Raw genomic sequence first — 22,070 nt, forward strand, 5'->3', positions numbered from 1 at the left:
CTCTAGGCTAGTTTCTTTATCTGTATTTTCTAATTTTTCTGTAGTAAGTATTATGACTTATATACTTTTAAAAGGATTCTTGACAGGGCAAAAGAAAAACCACCTCAAATCAACTTTTTAATTTTTTTATTGTATACTGAGTGTGCTTAAGGTAGACACCTGCACTTTGGGTCTTGAGGAGTACCACTGGATACTAGAAACTATTGGATAACAATTTTATCCCAGATACAAGGAATATATGGCCTTCTTGGCCGAGCTTCCTTTTATAATGTGACCCATCCTGCACCCCATGTGGTTCGGGTAGGACTGCTCATCTCATCTCAGAGCCTCAGCTGTGCCCGGCAGCAGAAGTGGACCCTGACCCAGAGCGAGCCATTTGTGGTACCCCACTTCCTCCTTCACGCTGGCTTGTCTAAGCATGTGGCCAAGTAGGGTCAGCCAAAGCTTCTGTGTGGAATTTGAAATATAAATGCTAACAAGGAAAACTTCCTTCTCTTCCTCTGGGATAAACATGCTAAGGCCAATGTAGCCTGTTATGCCACCACAGAGAGCCCAGAGATGGAAAAAGAGAAACAGAGCCCTGACACCAGCATGTGACCCCCTGAATCCAGGTGTGTCTGAAGTCAGAGTACTCCCGACTTTTCAGTTATGTGAGCCAATACGTGCTACTTTTTGCCATAAGCTATTTTGAATAGGCTTTCTATTGCTTGCAACCGTAAGAAACTAAGTATGGCATAGACAAGGCAAAAGCAAGTCCACAAAAAACAGCTCTCATAAAAGAAATGCAAAATGGGAAACAAAAAAAGATGTAAAGAACAATATATGCATATGTTTAAGGATAACTCCTTAAGAGCAGGCCATCTCTTCCACATCAAAGAATCACTTTTCAGTGATATGTGACACAATCAATCAATCCCTCCTTTGTGAAACACCTTCCTCACTCTGTGTCGGAATCAAGGTAACACTTCCTCTCACTTTTCCAGCCATCCCTTCAGTCTCCTCAGTCCTCAGGTATTCTCTGCCTGTGCATGTACTACATAATCTCATATAGTGCCTCCGATTTAAAGTGATTTAATAGGAAAAGACTCAAAAATTTCTATATCCAGCACTGAGCTTCCCCAAGCTCCAGTCATTTGCTGAACTGCCCAGCCAATATCTCTGTTGGGATGTTTTCAGGTCCCTCAAATTTAATATATCCAAAACAATTTTGGAGTTTGCCACAAAATCCTGCACTACCCCAAGAGGTCCTCTTTGCCGAGTTACGCAAGCCAAATACTGTGAAGTCTTCCTTACCTTCTCCCCATCCCTGTATCCTAGTAAGTTCTGATGGCTGTCCCTTTAAACACATCCTAGATGCAGCCACTTCTCCCCATCTGCAACAGATCATTACATCATCCCAGTCAAATCACCACACTCTGTTGTCTGAGCTATTGAGACACTTCCCAAATGAGTCCCTGCTTCTACTACGCCCCTCTTCAGTCTATTCACTCAGTAGCCAGAATAACCTTTTAAACTTTTAAGTCAGGTCACACAACTATCCTCAGAACCCCCAACAGCTCCTCACTGACATTTAAAATCATATCCTTCACCTAGTCTTCAAGGCTCCACACGATCTGGCTCCTATCACTCTCCCTTGCTTACTCTGTTCCACCTATAAACTGACCATCTTCCTGCTCCATGAACAGCCACACTGTCACCTGCCTCTATGTGGAGTGCTCTTTCCCCAGATAAGTACATGGCTGGCTCCTTCTTGGATGGAGACTTAAGAGCACTGCTCTGTCTAAATGACATTTCCTCTTAAAAAGGACTCTTCTGGACACCAAGATGAAAGGGTGCCCCCTCATCCTCACCACTCTCTCTCCTTTTACCCTCTTTTTCTTCATAACATTTATCATTACCTGAGATTATATATTTCTCATCTTTTTAAATTATATTTTATTGATTATGCTATTACAGTTGTCCCAACTTTTCCCCCTTAGCCCCCCTCCACTGAGCACCCTCCACTCCCTCAGGTAGTCCCCACACCATGTTCATGTCCATGGGTCATGCGTATATGTTCTTTGGCTGCTCCATTCCCTATACTGCACTTTACATCCCCATGGCTATTCTGTGACTACCTGATTGCACTTCTTAATCTCCTCACCTCTTCACCCATTCCCCCACAACCCCCTTCCATCTGGCAACCATCAAAATGTTCTCCGTGTCCATGATCCTGTCTCTGTTCTTGTTCCCTTGTTTTTTTAGATTCAATTGTTGATATATATGTATTTACTGCCATTTTATCATTCATAGTTTTGATCTTCTTTTTCTTAAATAAATCCCTTTAACATTTTATTTAATAATGCTTTGGTGATGATGAACTCCTTTAGTTTTTTCTTGTCTGGGAAGCTCTTTACTTGCCCTTCCATTATAAATGGTATCTTTGCTGGGTAGTGCAATCTTGGATATAGGTAGGGACCTATAGGGATAGGGATATTTGCATCACTTTGAATATTTCCTGACAATCCCTTCTGGCCTGAAAAGTTTCTTTTGAGAAATCAGCTGACAGTCTTATGGGAACTCTCCTGTAGATAACTACCTGCTTTTCTCTTGCTACTTTTAAGATTCTCTCTTTAGCCCTGGCTGGTATAGCTCAGTGGATTGAACATAGGCCTATGAAGCAAAGGGTCACTGGTTCGGTTCCCAGTCAGGGCACATGCCTGGGTTGCAGGCCAGGTCCCTAGTAGGGGACACATGACAGGCAACCACACATTGATATTTCTCTCCTTCTATTTCTCCCTCCCTTCCCTTCTCTGTAAAAATAAATAAATAAAATCTTAAAAAAAAAGATTTTATCTTTATCCTTGGGCATTTTAATTATGATGTGTCTTGGAGTGGGCATCTTTGCATCCATCTTGTTTGGGACTCTCAGTGCTTCCTCGACTTGCATGTCTAATTCCTTCTCCAATTTAGGGAAGTGTTCTTTCATTATTTTTTTTCAAATAGATTTCCAGTTTCTTGCTCTTTCTCTTCTCCTGGTGCCCCTATGATACGAATGTTGGAATGCTTGACATTGTGCCAGAAGCTGCTGACACTATCCTTTTTTTTTTCCCCCAGATTCTTTTTTCTTCTTGTTGTTCTGATTGGCTGTTTTTTGCTTCCTTATGTTCCATATCATTGATTTGATTCTCGGCTTCACCCAATCTACTGTTGTTTCCCTAAATTGTTCTTTATTTCAATTAGTGTGTATCTTTCGTTTCTGACTGGATCTTTTTTATGCTGTTGAGGTCTTCACTAAGTTCTCTGAGCATCCTTATAACCAGTGTTTTGAACTCTGCATTTGGTAGATTACTTATCTCCATTTGTTTAGTTTTTTTTTTCTGGCATTTTGTTCTGTTCTTTCATTTAGGTCATGTTTCTTTGTCTCCTCATTTTGGCTGCCTCCCTGTGTTTGTTTCTATGTATTAGGTAGAGGTGCTATGACTCTCTCTTGGTAGCATGGTCTAATGTAGTAGGTGTCCTGCAGGGTCCAGTGGCACAGCCTCCCCTATCACCCAAACTGGGTACTTGAGGTGTACCCTCTGTGTAAGCTGAGTACCCCCTCCTCTTGTAGTTGAGCCTTGGTTGCTATTGGCAGGTCAATGGGAGGCCAGTCAGCTGCAAGGACTGGCTGTGACCACTGACCACCAACCTCTACCCTCTGTGGAGGATCAACTGTGCAGGGGCAGGGTGGTGGTGCTCCAATGTGGCTTATCACTGTCCACTGGGTGTGCAGGCTCTGGGTTTCCCTGGTGGTGCAGCTAAGATGAGCCCCCATCTGTGTTTTGCCTGGGGTCACCCTTCCTGAGCTATAGAGCAATCTGAGATGGCTGCTACTTGTGCTTGGCTTGGAGATCCCCAGGGGAAGCCAAATTGTGAATCTGTGCTGGCTGCTGCTAGTGCCAGGCTTGGGGCCGCTTTGTAAGAGGTATGTGGGCTGGGGGCTCACTAAGGCCAGCTATTGCTTGTTTGAAGGGATTTAGGAAGCTGTGAAGCATGAGCCAACTCCAGTCATTCAGATGGAAAATCCACTTTTAACAGCTGTAAATTGGGTGGGAGGGAGTCTCATGGGCAGGGCAAACCGTTTCAGCCAGGTTGATGGAGTCTCAGATAGGGCGCCTGCCTGCTGGCTCTGTGGCTTGTGCCCGCCTTTCTCTGGGAGAAAGCTGTCCCCCAGCTCTCATCTTGATACCAGACACTTCAGTTTCTCCCTGTATACCACTGGTGCCTTTCAAGCTGTTACCCCAGTGCTGGAGCTCAGTGGGAGTAAATCTGAGTAAGTTCATTTGTGGCTTCTCTAAGGGGAACTGCTTGGGACTCTAGCATTTTGTTCCATTGTCTCAATCCCTGCTGGTAGTTGCAGCCAGAAATTGTGGGGACTTTTCTTCCTGGCACTGGAACCCTGGCTGGGGGGCCTGGTGTGGGACTGGGACTCTTCGCTCCTGAGATATCCCTCCTGAATTTTTATCCACCACACGTGGGTAAAACATGTTGGTCATTGTTTTCTTCCAAAGATATACACAACATAAATGTGGTATAATTAGCACTGGTAATTTCAGATGCTTCATGTCACTTTCAGGAAACAACTTTTAACCAGCAAACTGTGCACATGGCTAGGAAGATTGTATTTGATTCAAGGTACATTTTAAGCCAAAATTTACTTTTGCTATTTAAGTGCTAACCATTTTGTTGCTCAGGATAAGTTTCACATCCTCCTTCTTTCTAAAGGAGAGAAAATCAAGGTAATATCCTGTAAGAAAATTCCCAATACGAAGACTAAAATTTCTTGTCTTTTCCCCAAATGACACTTTAATAAATATACGTAAGAGTCCTAGATGACAGTGAACTATTCTTGGTAATTTATTCCAGCAAAATTAACTAAATGTTAATGAAGCAAAATATCTGGCTTAGAGCCAGTAGTGCATGCTAAAAGCAAAATTAATAATAGCAAAACAGCCCTGGCTGGTGTGGCTCAGTGGACTAAGTGCCAGTCTGTGAACCAAAGGGTTGCAGGTTTGATTCCCAGTCAGGGCACATGCCTGGGTTGCGGGCCAGGACCCCAGGTGGGGACGTGTGACAACCAACCACACATTAATGTTTCTCTCCCTCTCTTTCTCCCTTTCTTCCTCTCTCTAAAAATAAATAAATATATATTTTTTAAAAAATAGCAAAACAGAGATAAGTATAAGAGTTTATTTCTTACTGCTATTCTTTAGATGTTTAATGGTAGTATTTAGAACTATTTGTCTGGCTCATAAGGAGAACTTTTTACTCAATATCATGTTTGCCTCTCCTGATGACAACTAACTAAATCACTAGTGGATCTCAGACTTGAACACGGCCAAATCCTTCCCAAGGAGCCTGAAACTGGAGCTGAGAATCTGTCAGGCTGCCTCTGCCCCTCCCTTCACACTCCACTCTCTCTGAACAGGCTGGTTCTATAACACGGTGACTGAGATGCTGACCGGAGAACTGAGGAAGATTTGCAGAGAGACAGAGTAATGAGGCAGATGCACAGAGAAAAGCAGGAATGATTAATGGAAACGAAACACTGCCTCAATTCCTGGTAGAGTTCAAGTTCCTGGAGACATCCTTGTATTTTTATAATAAATTCTCTTTTTGTTTAAGGTAGTCTAAGGTAGTTTCTGTAACCTGCAATCAAGATTCCAACATAATAATCCTGGCATAATCCCTCACCATTAACTGGAAACAAATCCATTGATAGAGTGACAATAAGGATGTAACTTCAAAGAAAGTGGATCCAGAAATGACAGTTTTGAACAACAACAACAAAAAATGAGCAACTTCTTCAAAACATCTAAGGTCTAATGTAATGTCAAGAATCAATGTCATGGGGGAGAGCAAGGTCTGAATGACTTCTGAGTATATGCATTCCCTGAGTGAAAAAAAAATTGAACCGGCCCTGGCTGGTGTAGCTCAGTGGATTGAGCGCGGGCTGCGAACCAAAGTGTCGCAGGTTCGATTCCCAGCCAGGGTACATGCCTGGGTTGCAGGCCATAACCCCCAGCAACTGCACATTGATGTTTCTCTCCCTCTCTCTCTATCTCCCTCCCTTCCCTCTCTAAAAATAAATAAATAAAATCTTTAAAAAAAATTTTAAAAAAATTGAACCAAAGAAAACAGTAAGGGCAAGAAACTCTCCAGCACGTACCAAAACAAATTTATTACAGTACCCAACAAAGGAGCAGTGGGGGCAGGGGGACTGTCTGGAGATAGCAACGGTGCAGCTGTTGAGGAGGAGCCATTTAGCAGCAATTTTTAAGAATGCTCCCGTGCCCATTAGCGTACTGCATTCAATAGGATTGGAGTTCACTGTCTCACTCTTTGCATGAACAAAGATAATTTTGAACTAATACCAGTAAACTGAATTTGATTAATCTGAGTGGTGAATAAAAGACCTGAGGGAAAAAGTACAACTCACTTTAAAAACACATTAAAAAATTTACAAATACTTACATTTTTTGCCGTCATGTCAAATTGTATTCGATTTAAAATTCTCTAAAGCCATTAAAAAAAGAAAATAAAATGTTTCATCTTCAATAATTCTTTAAAATACATCCTGTTAAAAAAGAAGAAAAGAAGGAATAATGTAATAATAATAATAATAATAATAATAATAATAATAGGCAACATTTATGTCATATATGCTATGTGACATGCATTGTTCCTTAAGTGAATTATCTAAGTTAGCCCTCACAACAAAACTACAAGATATGTACCATTTTCATCCTCATTTCCCAGATAAAAATTGGGGTTTAGTGAGGCTAAATACTTTGACTAAATCAACTCAGCTAACAAGTGACAGAGCCTGGGCTTTGAAATATTATATTATGCTGCTTCAGATAACCCACTGAAGGAGACATCAGGGCTTCTTGGAAAAACAGCCAGTTCCAGGGCTGGGGCGGGAAATGTGCGAGATAAACCTAGAACCTATTACTGTACCTAAAGTAAGGAAGGGCTCAAGAAATGATGGATTTGTATCAAATGTATACAGGAAGCAGCTTAAAGGGCCTACAACTGGATAGTAAACACCAAAGTATATATATTTTTTAAATATTTTATTTATTTTTAGAGAGAAGGGAGGGGAGGAAGAAAGAAAGGGAGAGAAACATCAGTGTGTGATGACCTCTCACGTGGCCCACACTAGGGACCTGGCCTGCAACCCAGGCATGAGCCCTGAATGGGAATCAAACTGGCGACCCTTTGGTTTACAGCCCATGCGCAATCCACTGAGCTATACCAGCCAGAGCCCAAAGTACATATTGATAGTAACAAATATAACAAACTATAAACCCCCGAATGAAATAATATTCCAGGAGACCATACTGATATGAACAAATAATGAGGAAGAAGGGAAAGATCTTCTTGTAATACAATGCCAACTAATACAGAGTAGGACAAAAGTAGGCTTACAGTTATTTGTATGGAAAATATAATAATTAATAAATAATACTAGAAGAAACTGTGTTTTGTGTACTCAAAACTGTAAACCTACCTTTTTGCCACTCCCTGTATAAAGGAATGATGTAGAGAACTTCCAATTTATGGTTTCTATAAAGGTTTAGGCTAGAATCATCAATAGATACTAAAACTAGTGGATGAGAATTGGTGAGAAAAATTATATTTATATACTTTTAAAACATCTCCTCACAAAATACATATCAAATAGAATTTTACAGTGAGGAAATCTGAGATGCATCATTTGAGCCAAAGTGATCGGAGCCACCAAATGATCGCAGACAATGGGACAAACCAACATCTGCATCTCCTCAAGTGCATGGAGGTGGATAAAATGCCATTTCTGAGGTTTTCTGCCCAAAATGCATAATATAATTATTTTTAAAAATCAGAGAATTGAGAAACAGTCCGTAAAATAATTTAGACTTCTCTAACATGTTGGTGTTATTAGAGATGAAAGAAGCCTGAAAAACATCCCAAATTTTAAAGGAATAAAGGCACATGAAAATTAAATCCAACCCATGCTCCTAGACTGGCCTCTAGACCAGAAAAGTAACTGCTGTAAAGAACACTATTGGGGTTCTTTACCCCAATTGGACAAATCAAAATATGGTCCACGGACTGTAAAATAGTATTGTTTTAATATTGTACTTCCAGCTGTTGATCACAGTTAGGTAGGACAAATATCTCAAGGTCTGGGCTGTTCTTATTAAAAGTTATTCTTGCTAAATGTCTAGATGGTAAAGTGCAGCCCAGTATTCTGCAGATGCAGCGGTGAACAGGATGAGCTTGACAGGAACTCAACTGGGTAAAGTAGTCAACAGCAAAGAAATCAACATGGATGAGTGTTGGCTAAGCCTCTTTGGGGAGACAGCTTTGGATGTGAACCCCATCTCTTCTTGCTGCAAGTAAGTAAAACCTTGCTACAACCATGTCTCATTCTTGAATAGAACACCCCAAGTGGCAAACCCCTTGAGTTCAGTGACAGTATTACAGGTTTTTTTTAAGTGAGTGTCCTGTCCTTAGAAAAATATACCAATATATTAGGAATGAAAGGGTGTGTGATAGCAGCAACTTACTTTCAAATGATGAAAAAATATTCTTATATACACACACACACACAGAATGATGAAGCATATATGGTGAAATGCTGACAACTGGTAAATCTGGGAAAAGGGTATTCAAGAGTTCATTGCCCTATTTTTACAACTTTTCTCTTATTTTAAAATTATTTCAAAATTAAAACATTAATAAGACACTTGAAGATTTTTGCTTTGCGACTGTAACTGCAGACTGGTTCACAATGTCTATTATGACCTCATAGGAAAATCAAGTCCCTACAGTGGAACTGTTTCACATTCGTCAGTTGTTTGATATCTCCCCTGCAGTGTTGTAAGTGAAATACATAATAAAGCACTCATTCCTGAGATCCCATTCACCAAATCACATGACATGTTACAAGGAGAAATTTAAGGCTAAAATAGAAGTACTTCATTTTGAAGATTACTATTTTAACCAAATGTGATATAACAGATCTACACAGAACTCTATACCTGAGGTCATATTTACAAAATTTGTCCACATTGAAAATCACAAATGCTGTGTGTAGTAACAAATTCCAAAGAAGCAATATTATCCAGTTTGTGGTCTCTAACCACAATCAATTAAATTAGGAATCAGCCATTTTTTAAAAAGTTAAAATCAGATATTTAGAAAATAAAAATACATTATCACTCAAACAACCCACAAATTAAAGGAAATTCGAAATATTTAGAACTGAACAACAATGAAAATAAGAAAACCTATAAAGTGCAGCTAAAATGCTTAGAAGTACATTTATATTTCTTTTCATCCATTAAGCAACCAACTTAAGTTTAAAAAGATCAGTGGGAACTCAAAAGAAGAAGAAAACAAGAACTGATGAAATAGGAAAAAATCAAAACAACAACTGGTTCTAAGTGCCTTGCTTGAAGTGCCCTATGTAATAAATAAAGCTGCAGTGCTGGCAGAGTGGAAGGGCATGGTTTCTTTTCTAAACTTAGGCTCATTCTCAGCTCTGAAACTTACTAGCTGGTGTGACCCTGACCAAGTGACCGAAGCTCCATGAGCTTCAGTGTCCTCATCTGGAAAAGAGGCATACTGAGTTTTTTAGGGTTACGTTAGGAGAAAGTTTGATACAGTCGAAGTGAAAATCATCAAATCCACTAGTTAATGTGCCAAATGCCCTGCAGCTTATAAACACTAACTACTACTAACCACACAAAAAAATCAATTTTAAATATTTTCAAGATTACCTTATGAATGACTGAAATGTATTTATAACAACAATGATAAGGTCTTTTCCATCCAAAGAACCTGGGACAATAAGGTCTTTTCAATCCAAAATACCTGTTATATTTCAGAAACTTGCTACATCTACCTAGAGCAGATATTGTTGCCTACCCAAAATCATTTCCTCTTCTTCCTTAGGAGAAGTTGGAGGTAGAATGTGTCCAACTAAAATTACTACATTCTCAGTCTCCCTCTTAGACAGGCTGACCATGTGATGTAATTCCAGTTAATGAAATATAAGCAGACATTGATGGGGGGAGCTACCAAATTTGTCTACTCTTTTTGCCCCTTTTCCCATTTCTTCATGTCCAGAGTATGGGTGTGATGGCAACAGAAGCCTGTCTCCATGCATCTGCCTCATTAATATATTTTGTATTCCATCTTGTTTTATATTTCCTAAGGACTGTGTTATTGAGTGGCATGTGCTACTCTCAAACAAAACAAATGAACAGTGTTACTATTTCAGCACACTGTGACAATAGGCTACCAATAACAATGCTGTGTAGCCATATGAAGGAGCCTGATGAAAGAAAATTTTGTTTAGTATTTCCTTTGTATCTTCTCGCTAGAGCTAGCACAAATTGGAACCTCTAAATGTCACCTAAATGAAAAACGTTTGAAAGAGCAAAAGTGCATGAGTTTCTTGAGCAAATTTACTTTAATGTCTCTGTGTCTCAATGTCTTCATCTGCAAAACAGTAATAGTATGTCTACTTAACTAAATGAGTCAAGGCATGAAAAATGATTAAGATACTGCCTAGCACAAGGTTAGCACTCAACCAATGTTAGGGTAAAAAAGCAGTTCGCTATCTCATGACAAATTAAGGTTTCTTACTCACAAATAAATAATACAGAATTCATACATAGTGTAAGTGAAAAATACCACACCATAAATCCAATTTAAAACAGCAAAAATGGTTTTAATTGTTAAGAAAAACTTCTAAAATTAACAGGATTCAGTTGTAAGTTCATTCATTCATTTATTTATTCATCCAGCAAACACTGAATGCCCGCTATGCATAAGGCACTAATGCAGGTTTGGGAAATATCCCAGTGAATGAGAGAAACAGCAAAAACCTTCAAATGTAATTTAAACTCACAGTAGGATAAATATTACAAAAGGAAATAGGATTGTGACCGAGATATGTTTCATTCAATTAAAAATGAAGAAGGATGCTGTACCAGGTTTGAATGAGGGTTTATGACCCTTTAATTTAAAAATATACATTTCTAAGTATTTTTAAAGCTTTTCTCTTTCTTTTACATTGTCTTTAAGCTAAAAATTATTTTAAATATATGACTTAAATCAAGTGTCTAGAAAATAAATAAACATGGCACCAAGTGTTTCAAGAAATTGCCATTCTGAAAGATAAGCCGGTCATGTGTGCCAACGCATTATGTTTTACCCAGAGTCAACAATTGTGCACTTCTTCCTGTCACCAAGTTTTCTGTTGGTTAAAAAAATAAATCGGTTTTCTCCTTCCACCTTCATGAACACATTATGTCAAGCTCAAAGAGTCAATCTCTGTGACCTCACCATCTGCCATGATCTCTTGTCAGTTTCAGACAATGTAACTCCCACAGATGGTCTCAAAATGTGAACCCTTTTCCTTTCCAATCACAAGTCAGCAGCTCTGGCCACAAAGGCTTTTAAAGTGGTACAACTGTAATCCAAATACAAAGAAGGAAAAAGCAAGTATAATTATAAATAAATTTGTAGAATTAACGTCATCGAATCAGAGTGTGTAGACTTTCTAATGCTGCTGAAAAAATGCTACTAAAATTAAATTTCAGCAAAGGCAGTATATTTTTTTGTTTTTATTTTTAAATTACATTTTAGTGATTATGCTATTACAGTTTGTCCCAATTTTTCCTCCTTTGCCTTCCTCCACCAAGCACCCCCCCATAGATAATCCCCACACCATGTTCATGTTCATGGGTCATGCGTATATGCTCTTTGGCTACTCCATTCCCTACACTGTACTTTACATCCCCGTGGCTATTCTGTGACTACCTGTTTGACCTTCTTAATCCCCTCACCTCTTCATCCATTCTCCCCCATCCCCCTTCCATCTGGCAACCATCAAAACAGTCTCCGTGTACATGATTCTGTCCCTGTTTTTCTTGTTTGCTTAGTTTTTTAAAGAATCTATTGTTGATATGTATTTATTGCCATTTTATCGTTCATAGTTTTTATCTTTTTCTTAAATAAGTCCCTTTAACATTTCATTTAATAATAGTTTGGTGGTGACGAACTCCTTTAGTTTTTTCTTGTCTGGGGAGCTCTTTACCTGCCCTTCGATTATAAATAATGTCTTTGCCGAGTGGAGCAATCTTGGTTGTAGGTCCCTGTTTTGCATCACTTCAAATATTTCTTTCCAATCCCTTCTAGCCTGCAAAGTTTCTTTTGAGAAATCAGCTGACAGTCTTATTGGAACTCCCCTGTAGGTAACTTAACTGCTTTTCTCTTGCTGCTTTTAAGATCCTATCTTTATCTTTAACCTTTGGCATTTTAATTATGATGTGTCTTGGAGTGCGCATCTTTGCATCCATCTTGTTTGGGACTCTCAGTGCTTCCTCAACTTGCATGTCTAATTGCTTCACCGATTTAGGGAAGTGTTCTTTCATTATTTTTTTCAAGTAGATTCCCAGTTTCTTGCTCTTTCTCTTCTCCTGGTGCCCCTATGATGCAAATGTTGGAATGCTTGAAGTTGTGCCAGAAGCTGCTGACACTATCCTTGTTTTTTTGGATTCTTTTTTCTTCTTGTTGTTCTGATTGGCTGTTTTTTGCTTCCTTATGTTCCAAATCGTTCATTTGATTCTTGGCTTCATCCACTCTACTGTTGCTTCCCTGTAAATTGTTCTTTATTTCACTTAGTGAATCCTTCATTTCTGACTAGATGTTTTTTATGCTGTTGAGGTCCTCACTAAATTTCTTGAGCATCCTTATAACCAGTGTTTTGAACTTTGCATCTGATTGCTTATCTCCATTTCATTTAGCTTTTTTTTTCTGGAGTTTTGTTCTGTCCTTTCATTAGGGCCATGTTTCTTTGTCTCTTCACTTTGGCAGCTCCCCTGTGTTTATTTCTATTGTATTAGGTAGAGCTGCTTTGACTCCATGTCTTGGTAGAGTGGTCTAAGGTAGTAGGTGTCCTGCAGGGTCCAGTGGCACAGCCTCCCCTACCACCCAAGCTGCGTACTTGAGGTGCAACCCTTTGTGTGAGCTGAGTACACCCTCCTGCTGTTTGCTGTTGTCAGGTCAATGGGAGGGATTTACCTAGGCCAGTCAACTGCAAGGACTGGCTGTGACCACTGAACACCAATCTCCACCCTCTGTGGCGGATCTGCTCTGTGGCAGCAGGGTGGTGGTTTTCTATTGTAGTATCTAGCTATCCACTGGGTGTGCAGGGTCTGGGGCTTCCTGGGTGGTGTAGGCCAAGGTCAGCCCCTACCTGTGTTCTGCCCCCGGGCCACCCTACATGAATTATAAAGCAATCTGAGATGGCTGCTACTTGTGCTCAGCTTGGAGATTCCCAGGCAAAGCCAAACTATGGATCTAGGCTGACTGCCGCTAGTGCTGGGCCTGGGGCCACTGAGCAAGAGGTTCAGGGGCTGAGGGTTTACTGAGGCCAGCTGTTACTTATTTGATAAGATTTAGAAAGTTGTGAAGCATGAGCCCAGACCAGCCATTCATATGGAAAAGTCACTGCTAACAGTTTGGGTGGGTATGTAAGTTGGGTGGTATGGAGTCTCAGGGAGGAACCTTCATGGCAGGGCAAACAGTGTTACCTAGATTGATGGAGTCTCAGATATGGCACCCACCTGCTGGCCCTGTGGCTCTGTGGGGATTAGGGCTCAGAAAAGGGACATTGGCCTCTGCCTACCTTTCTGTCTGGGAGAAGGCTGTCCCCCAGCTCCCACCTTGATGCCAGACATTTAAGTTCCTCCCTGTATGCTACTGGTGCCTTTCAAGCTGCTACCCCAGTGCTGGACCTCAGAGGGATTGAATGTGAGTAAGTTCATGCGTGGGTTCTCCAAGGGGAACTTCTTGGGACTCTAGAAGTTTCTCCACTCACTCTACTTTTGTTGTGTTTCTCAGCCAGAAGTTATGGGGACTTATCTTCCTGGCACTGGATCCTTGGGCTGGGGGTGCCTGGGGTGGGACTAGGACTCCTCGCTCCCAAGACATCCCCCCTTAATTATCATCCACTACACATGGTTGTGGGACCAGCCCATTCCACATCTCCCCTCTCCTATCACTCTGGATAGATGTGATTTCTTTAATTCTGAAGTTGTCAGACTGCCATCCAACTCGACTTCTGATGGTTCTGAGTGATGGTTGTTGTATATTTTAGTTGTAATTTTGATGTGGTTGTGTGAGGAGGTGAGCTGTGTTTACCTATGCTGCCATCTTGACCAGAAGTCCAAAGGCTTATTTATATGGGAGACATTATTAACTTTAAATACATGTTTCAAAGTTTGGGAAACATACCTACTTAGGCACTTTCCTATGTGTTTCATGTGTATGATCTCACATAATTTCTACCAGAAATCTGATAGACTGCTTATCTCCATTTCATTTAGCTCCTTTCCTGGAGTTTTGATCTGTCCTTTCATTAAGGCCACGTTTCTTTGTTTCTTCAGTTTGGCAGCCTCCCTGTGTTTGTTTCTATGTATTAGGTTCCTTCCTGTATGCTATACTATTCATGTTTTATAGATGAGAATCTGAACTTTACAGGTGAAGTAATCTGCCCAATTAACCAACTGTGTAAATGGCAATGACAGACTATCAACCTAGGAACTAGAAGACATGCCCTTATGTATTGTACTAAGTTCCAAATATATCTGAGTTCAGATATAATAACTATATCCTCAAAGTATAAGAAAACATGTAATTATTACAATAAACCATATAAAAGAATAACATTATACCAAAAGAAGTCTTCAGAATTTCATATAAAACAACTCATATAGCACTGGATCAGATTTTAACTTTTTAAATTTATTTTAAATTTTTAATTTCACTTAAAAACTTTTTCTGAAAGCTTTTTAAAAAATTAGTTTCTGTATTAAATTGAAATTTTCTTTATTGTTGAGTAGGTAGGAAACTTCTTCACTTTTCCCCACACCTTCACAGGAGCCCTTTACATCTTTATACTGCAATTTACTGAATGGCAGTATGTTCATTCCCCTTTACAGCTGCCTAATGCTCTGTTATATGACTACACCACCATTCAACCAGTTTCTTCCGGTCAGAATGTGGGTTTCCAATCTTTTGCTATTATAAACAATGCTTCAGTGACTACCGTTATACATATGTAAGTGTACACGTGAAATTGTTTCATCTAATGATATATGCATTTTTAGAAATACTGCTACATTGCCCCCTACAGCTGCTGAGGAAATTAGCACTCCAACCAGTCACACATAAAAGTAACTATTTCTGCACAGCCGCCCCAGTGCAGTAGGCTTCTTAAGTGTCTTTATTCCATAGGTTTTTAAAATGGCATTTGCCTGCAACTTTATCATGTGCTTTTTCAGAGTGTTACTTGTGTACTTTTTCATTTGAACTTTGCAATGCGCACCTCCCATTCTTTGGGGGGGGCGAGTGGGGGAACAAAAACAAAACTCCTGCCAGTGATTTTCTTGGATCATACCAATCCTCCCTAAATTAATTTAATTTATAAGTTTCACATCTTCAAAATATTGAGTCTTCTTATCTAAGAACAAAGTATACATTTTCATTTATTCAAATTTACTTCTAAGTCCTTCAGGGGTATTTAAAATTTTGTCCTTATATAGGTGTTATGGGTTGAATTGTGTCCCACAAAAAGGTATGTTCAAGCCCTAAACCTGTGAATGCGACCTTATTGGGAAATAGGGTCTTTGCAGATATAATCAAGTTAAGGTGAGGCCATTCCGAAACCAGGGTGTGCCCTAACCCAGTAGTAGGACTGGTGTTCTTACTGGAAGAGAAAAGATAAACACAAAGACACCAGGAGAGCCGGCCACAAGACGACAGATGAAGGCAGGGATTGGACTGTGCTGCGGCAAATACAGGAAATGCCTGGGGTCATTAGAAGCTGAAAGAGGCAAGAAAGGATCCTCCCCTAAAGACCTTGATGCTGGACTAGAAACTGCTGGACCAACCGGCCGCAGCCTCCCAGAAAAAGTGCTCCTAGGGGGAATCAGGCACAGAGACAGACAACAGACCATACCTCTGGGAGACTAAGCAATAAATGGAAAGACAGAAAAGGGAAAGTAAAGATCCGAGGAAACAAAGTAAAAACAAGCCCTACCAATCCTTTACCCCACTCCCTCACCCCTCACTGTCAATACCACCAGTTCATAGAAGGAACTGAACAGAAGAGGGAGGAGTGACAGAACTCTCAAACTAGGAACTCTGCCCACCAGCTGAACAGATGCAACAACAACAAAAGCAGACCACGTGCATTCAGAAGTACCGCACAAAGACAAAAACACACACACGAAAGCTTTCCTGTTGATAGTTTTCTTCCCCAAAACCAACCATGAAGTTGGAAAGAACTGTTAACACACACCTCTAACTGAATTAAATATTCTCAGACAATAATTTGCAGATATGGGAAAAAAACACCCTGGGTCAGAAATATCAAAACTAAGAACCAAAGTGGACAGAAAAAGAAATTAAACAAAACTGAGCTACAGAAAGAAATAAAAGGCAAAATCACACGTGAAATATACACTAAATTATAAGGCACACAGGGACAAGAGACTTCAATAAAAACTTAAAGGAGGGGAAGCCACAACTGTGGCCTGAGGAGCCACTCTCGGGGGGATCCCTGCTCTAGGGGGATCAAAAGCGAATTCCTACAAACCAAGACACGAGGCCTCTCGGTGGGACACTGCCAGATCTCGTGGAGAGCACGTGCAGCCTTCGCTCAGCCCTAACTTCGTAGAGGCGGTTAGGCTTTTCGTTGCAAGCCAGGTAGACTCCCCAGGGACACAGCGGAGAGGTGCTCCGGGGCAGCTCCCGGGCATCCTTTGAGGCCGCCCATGCCCTCCTGTTTCACTGCGGTCTTCTGCACATGGTGTGCAGCAGGCTGCTTCACGCCCGGTGGGGAGGACCAGATAAAGCGCTCGGTGCTCAGAGCGGAGGGTGGAGCACGGGGCGCACAAGGCGGGATGGGAGAAGTACACAGGCTCTTCCTGCAGGTGCGTGCAGCACAGTGTCTGGTGAGCAACCTCTGGACCCAGTGTGGAGAACATAGGGCCGCAAGAAGGCCACAGATGAGCAGAATCTGTTGGACGCCAGGCCCAGAGCCTGGTCTTACACGGATGTCCGTGACAGGATGGGGCTGGCTGGATTTCTGTGTCCCTACCTGACTCGGAGTTGTCATCCACTGAGCTGGCTGTGGAGAGCAACCATTACTGTCATGCCCAGAAGGGTCCTGGCAGTCACTGCAACCCCAAGAAACCCCAAGAGACAGCAGGCATGTCACCAGCTCTCTCTGGCTGCTGCCATCTGCCTGGTGTTCATGTCTGGGGAAATCATTGGTGGGTACCTAGCACGGAGCTGGGCAATCATGCAGCCCATCTACTCACTGGCTTTGCCAGCATGCTCATCAGCCTCTTCTCTTTCTGGATGTCCCCCTGGCCAGCCACCAAGACCATGAACTTAAGCTGACAGCAAGCTGAGATCCTGGGAACCCTGCTCTCTGTGCTGTCCATCTGTGTTGTGACTGGGGTACTGGTGTACCAGGCAGTGGAGCGGCTGATCTCTGGGGACTGAGGAGAGGACCATGCTGATGACTGCGGGCTGCGCTATGGCCGTGAACATCATAAGGGGGTTGGCTCTTCAGCAGTCTGGCCACTGGCATAGCCCTGACACCAGCCAACAGCAGGAGAACCCCAGTGTCCGAGCTGCCTTTATTCACATGACAGGAGGCTTGCTGCAGAGCCTGGGCATCCTGGCGGTGGCCTATATTTTACACTTCAAGCCCGAGTACAAGTACACAGACCCCATCTGCACCTTCCTCTTCTCCATCCTGGTCCTGGGGATAGCCTCGACCATCCTGAGAGACGACCCTGGTGCTGATGGAAGGGACATCCCCAAAGGCGTGGACTTCACAACTGTTCAGGGCTTTTTGCTGTGGGAGGAGGGGATGGAAGCCTTGCACAGCCTGCATATCTGGGCGCTGACTGTGGCCCAGTCTGTGCTGTCTGTCCACAACACCATCACTCAGATGCCCAGGCTGTGCTGATAGCCAGCACCCGCCTACAGGGAAAGTTCCACTTCCACACCATGACCGTCCAGACCGAGGACTACTCTGAGGACAGGAAGGACTGTCAGGCATGCCAGGAATTCTCACACTGACTGCCTGGCCAGGTGCCAACTGCAGCATGGACAGGACCGAGTGTCCCCCAGGCCCAGGCATTACCTTGGCTGCATTATAAACCAGATCCTTCTCTGGACCTTAGCTCCATGGTCAGTGTGGAGGAGCCTTGCCCACACCAGAAACCAGGCTCTTCCCCTTCCTCCCCCATTTGACTATGGCCAGCCCCAGGATGGGGACTCAGCCAGTACAAAGCCAGTATGACCCGACTCCTCCTGCTCCTGTGTCCGTTCCTGGTGGGGCTGGGTTTGGGCCTGACCCTCAGCCAATGCTCGTACTGCCAGCCTCAGGGAAAGGTGGTGAGACATGGTAAGGGGGGCTGAAGGGCCTACTTACCTCATTTCCCTCTTTCAATCTGTCTGGCCTTTGCCTTAAGAATCTGTAAAGAACCCTGGGGGCAGAGGCCCCTCCCTCTGCCTCTAACAATGATTTGAATTAAGGAGGCCATGGAGTTTGGGGAGTTGTGAGACAGGCTAGTGAGCCACAAGAAGTAGAATAGGGAAACTGAAACAGTTAAAAGGCTAAGCCATTTACAACCATCTAGTAAATCACAAAATCCTATGTTCCCTAGTGTATCAGTTTGAGATCCTCCCCTAAGCCCTCCCCTAAACTCCCAGTCCTTAAAACCCTCAAGATGGCTCTGGCTGGTGTGGCTCAGTTGGTTGGAATGTAGTACCATTCACCAAAAGGTTGGGGGTTTGATTCCAGGTCAGGGCACATACCTAGGCTGCAGGTTTGATCCAATTGATATTTCTCTCTCACATGGATGGTCCTCTCTTTCTCCCCTTTCTTCGCTCTCTAAAATCAATAAACACATTTTTAAAAGTTAAAAAACAAACAAACACCTTCAATATCCTAAAAGCAGAAAAACAATAAAGAGAATGAAAATGAAATAAAGAATCTATATGTTGAAAACGCCTACCAGCTACTTAGGAAAATTGACCCAGAATGATAAACTGTGATGTATATCCGAGGAGGGTATTTATGAAGGAAAAAAAAAAAAACCCAGGGCATTCCAGCAGAAAGATAAAATATTTCACAAAGGCAAAGGAATTACACAGTGTCAGATGCCTCAAAAATAACACATAAGCACGACAAAGGTAGAACAGAATTTTCAAGAAACTTTAGAAAATGTAAACCAAGGATATTATACCCTGCCAAGCTGTACCTCAAGTTTTAAGGACATCAAAAAAGAGTTTTGATATCAGTATTGGTGATGATTTTTTGGATTTGACACACCAAAAGGAAAGACAACAAGAGCAAAAATAAACAAGTGAGACTCCATCAAACTAAAAAGCTTCTGCACATGTCCCAATGCACCAAGGCTGTGGGTTCAATCCCCAGTCAGGGCACATACAAGAATCAACAACGAATGCATACATAAGTGGAGCAACAAATTGATATCTCTCTTCCTTCCTCCATACTTTCCTCCCTCCCCTTCCTCTCTAAAATCAATGAATAAAAAAAATTAAAAAGTGTTTTCAGAGAAAAGGAAGCCATAAATAACACAAAAAGGCAACCTACTGAATGGGGAAAATATTTACTATTCATATATCTGATAAGGGGTTAATATCCAAAACATATTTTTAAAAACACATAGAACTGAACAGCAAAAACTCCACAAACAATCCTATTAAAAATAGGGAAATGGAACAGACATTTTTCCAAAGAAAGCATATGAATGTACAACGGGTATGTGAAAAAAGGTGCTCAACATCAATAATCACCGGGGAAATGAAAATCGAAACCAAATGAGATATCATCTCACACCTGTCAGAATGGCTGTCATCAAAAAGATAAGAGCGAACAAGCGTTAGTGAGGATGTGGAGAAAAGGGAACTCTTGTGCACTGTTCGAGAGAATGTCAACTGGTGCGGCCACTGCAGAAAACAGTCTGGAGTCTTCTCAAAACCTTAAATATAGAGCTGCCATGCAATCCAGCATTTCCACTTCTGGGAACAGATCTGAAAGAAACAAACTCACTATATCGAAGAAGAGAGCTGCGCCCCCATGGTCACTGTAGCATGTACGATAACCAAGACATGGAGAAACAACCTAAGTGTATTGAAGATGATTGGATGAAGAAGATGTCATATATATATTTACATAAATATGAAAAACCACAGGCCCAAAATGGTGTCACTCGTGCTAAAAAGCCCATGACACCAAACCAAGATTTAATCAACCTGATCTAATAGTCTAATAGCAGTTTCAACCTTTCACAGAAATGTAATCTTTTTTCCCCTTTTTATTTATCGGGGTGACACTTGTTAACAAAAGTAGTTTTCAGGTGCCATTCTGCAACACCTCATCCCCAGAAATATAACCTTAGTCAACCAGTCTGGAATTTCCTGGTCACACCAGTAATCTATCACAAAGGCCCTCTCTGACCCCACAGAAAGGAGAGGCAGTCTGCTATGAATTGCCTCTTCCCATTCTCTTCTCCCCAACAAAGATGTCCAGGCCCCAAACTAATCCTTTCTTTTGCTAATAGCTTCCTTGTCCCACCCTTCTCCCTATAAAAACCTGCCCTTTGATCAACTCCTCAGAGCACCCTTCTAGTTGCTAGATAGGATGCTGGCCAATTCATGAATCACGAATAAAGCCAGTTTGATCTTCATGTTTACTTGGTTGAATTTTGTTGTTTTTTTTTAAACACATACATATTTAAAAACATATGCACAAAATGGAATATTATCCAGCCATAAAAAGGAAATTCTGCTTTTTCCAGTGACATGGTGGTCCTTGAGGGCATTATGCTCAATGAAATAAATCAGAGAAAGACAAACACTACATGATCTCACTTACGTATGGAATCTGAAAAAACTGAACCAAGAAACAGCAGATTGGTGGTTGCCAGAAGTGGGGGGAGGGAATTGCGTGGAAGTGGTCCAAAGGTACCAATTTCCAAAAATGAGGTATAGTGTGGGGATGTAATGTGTGCATCATGGTGACTGCAGTTAGTATTTTATACTTTATATATTACATATATTAAAGCTGCTAAGGGAGTTAAAGGTTTTTAAATATGTCAGGTGATGGATGTTTAGCTAATTGTGGTCATCATTTCATAATATACACATGTATAAAACCAGGATATTGTATACCTTAAATTCACGCAATGTCATATATCAATTTTATCAATAAAACTAAAAAGTAAAACACCCACTTTGAATATGGCAAAACTCAAGGGAACACTATGGATGTGTGCCCTTTCTCAGGACTCATTTACAGGATGAGCTTCATCCAACCAAAGTATGCCTGGGACAGTTCTGCAAGGGGACTGACAGCATTGCGTATGTTGCATTGTAGAGGTAAAACTCAAACAAGACTGGGGTCATGGAGGGAAGAATAATATGTAAACATTACATGTTCTCACAAAGTAGACAGAATACAACTAAAAATTGGAAGGAGAGAAAAGGAGGAAAGTAGAGTAAGAACACTGATTGTTATACAGATGGGAGTCAAAGGATACCATTTTTTAAAAAATCTACTTATTTATTTTTAGAGATGGGGAAGGGAGGGAGAAAGAGAGGGAGAGCAACATCTATGTGAGAGAGGAACATCAATCACTTGCCTTTCCTACTTGACCCGCCTGGGGACCAAACCCAAAACGGAGGGGTGTGGGAGTTCCCGGAGAGGGAATCAGACCAGTAACCTTTCGCTTTGTGGGACAACGCTCCACCAACTGAGCTACATTGCTCAGGCAGAATACCATTTAAAACTGATCAAATGTTAAGTAAGAAAAACGGTACCATTAGAATAAAGATATAAACCTTCCCAAATATCAAAAGAGATGCTTAAAAGAGCCAAGAAAACATATAGAGAAACAGTAACTGTAACATAATACACACCATAATGACAAATAGTA

The 22,070-nt window shown here is 41.4% G+C and overlaps 1 protein-coding gene and 1 pseudogene across 5 annotated transcripts in view; one reads left to right on the top strand and one right to left on the bottom strand.

The window, feature by feature from the left end:
* TFDP2 (transcription factor Dp-2) overlaps positions 1 to 22,070 on the bottom strand; it is a 163,283-nt gene that overhangs the window by 111,616 nt on the left and 29,597 nt on the right. For 3 of the 5 annotated variants that reach the window (XM_045832104.1, XM_045832103.1, XM_045832101.1), the window contains exons 2-3: positions 18,925 to 19,000; positions 6,496 to 6,598 (exon numbers count right to left, since the gene is read on the bottom strand). In XM_045832104.1, the coding sequence (XP_045688060.1) occupies positions 6,496 to 6,510 (15 nt within the window). In that variant the 5' untranslated portion in view covers positions 6,511 to 6,598; positions 18,925 to 19,000. Of the gene's footprint in view, positions 1 to 6,495; positions 6,599 to 18,924; positions 19,001 to 22,070 lie in introns of those variants that run through there. The other 2 variants (XM_045832102.1, XM_045832108.1) reach the window with 1 other exon arrangement.
* LOC123814321 lies at positions 16,992 to 18,183 on the top strand (annotated as a pseudogene).

The sequence above is a fragment of the Phyllostomus hastatus genome, unplaced genomic scaffold (genome assembly GCF_019186645.2).
Source record: "Phyllostomus hastatus isolate PE091 unplaced genomic scaffold, TTU_PhHast_1.1 phas_contig_16, whole genome shotgun sequence".
In the NCBI taxonomy this organism is placed as follows: domain Eukaryota; kingdom Metazoa; phylum Chordata; class Mammalia; order Chiroptera; family Phyllostomidae; genus Phyllostomus; species Phyllostomus hastatus.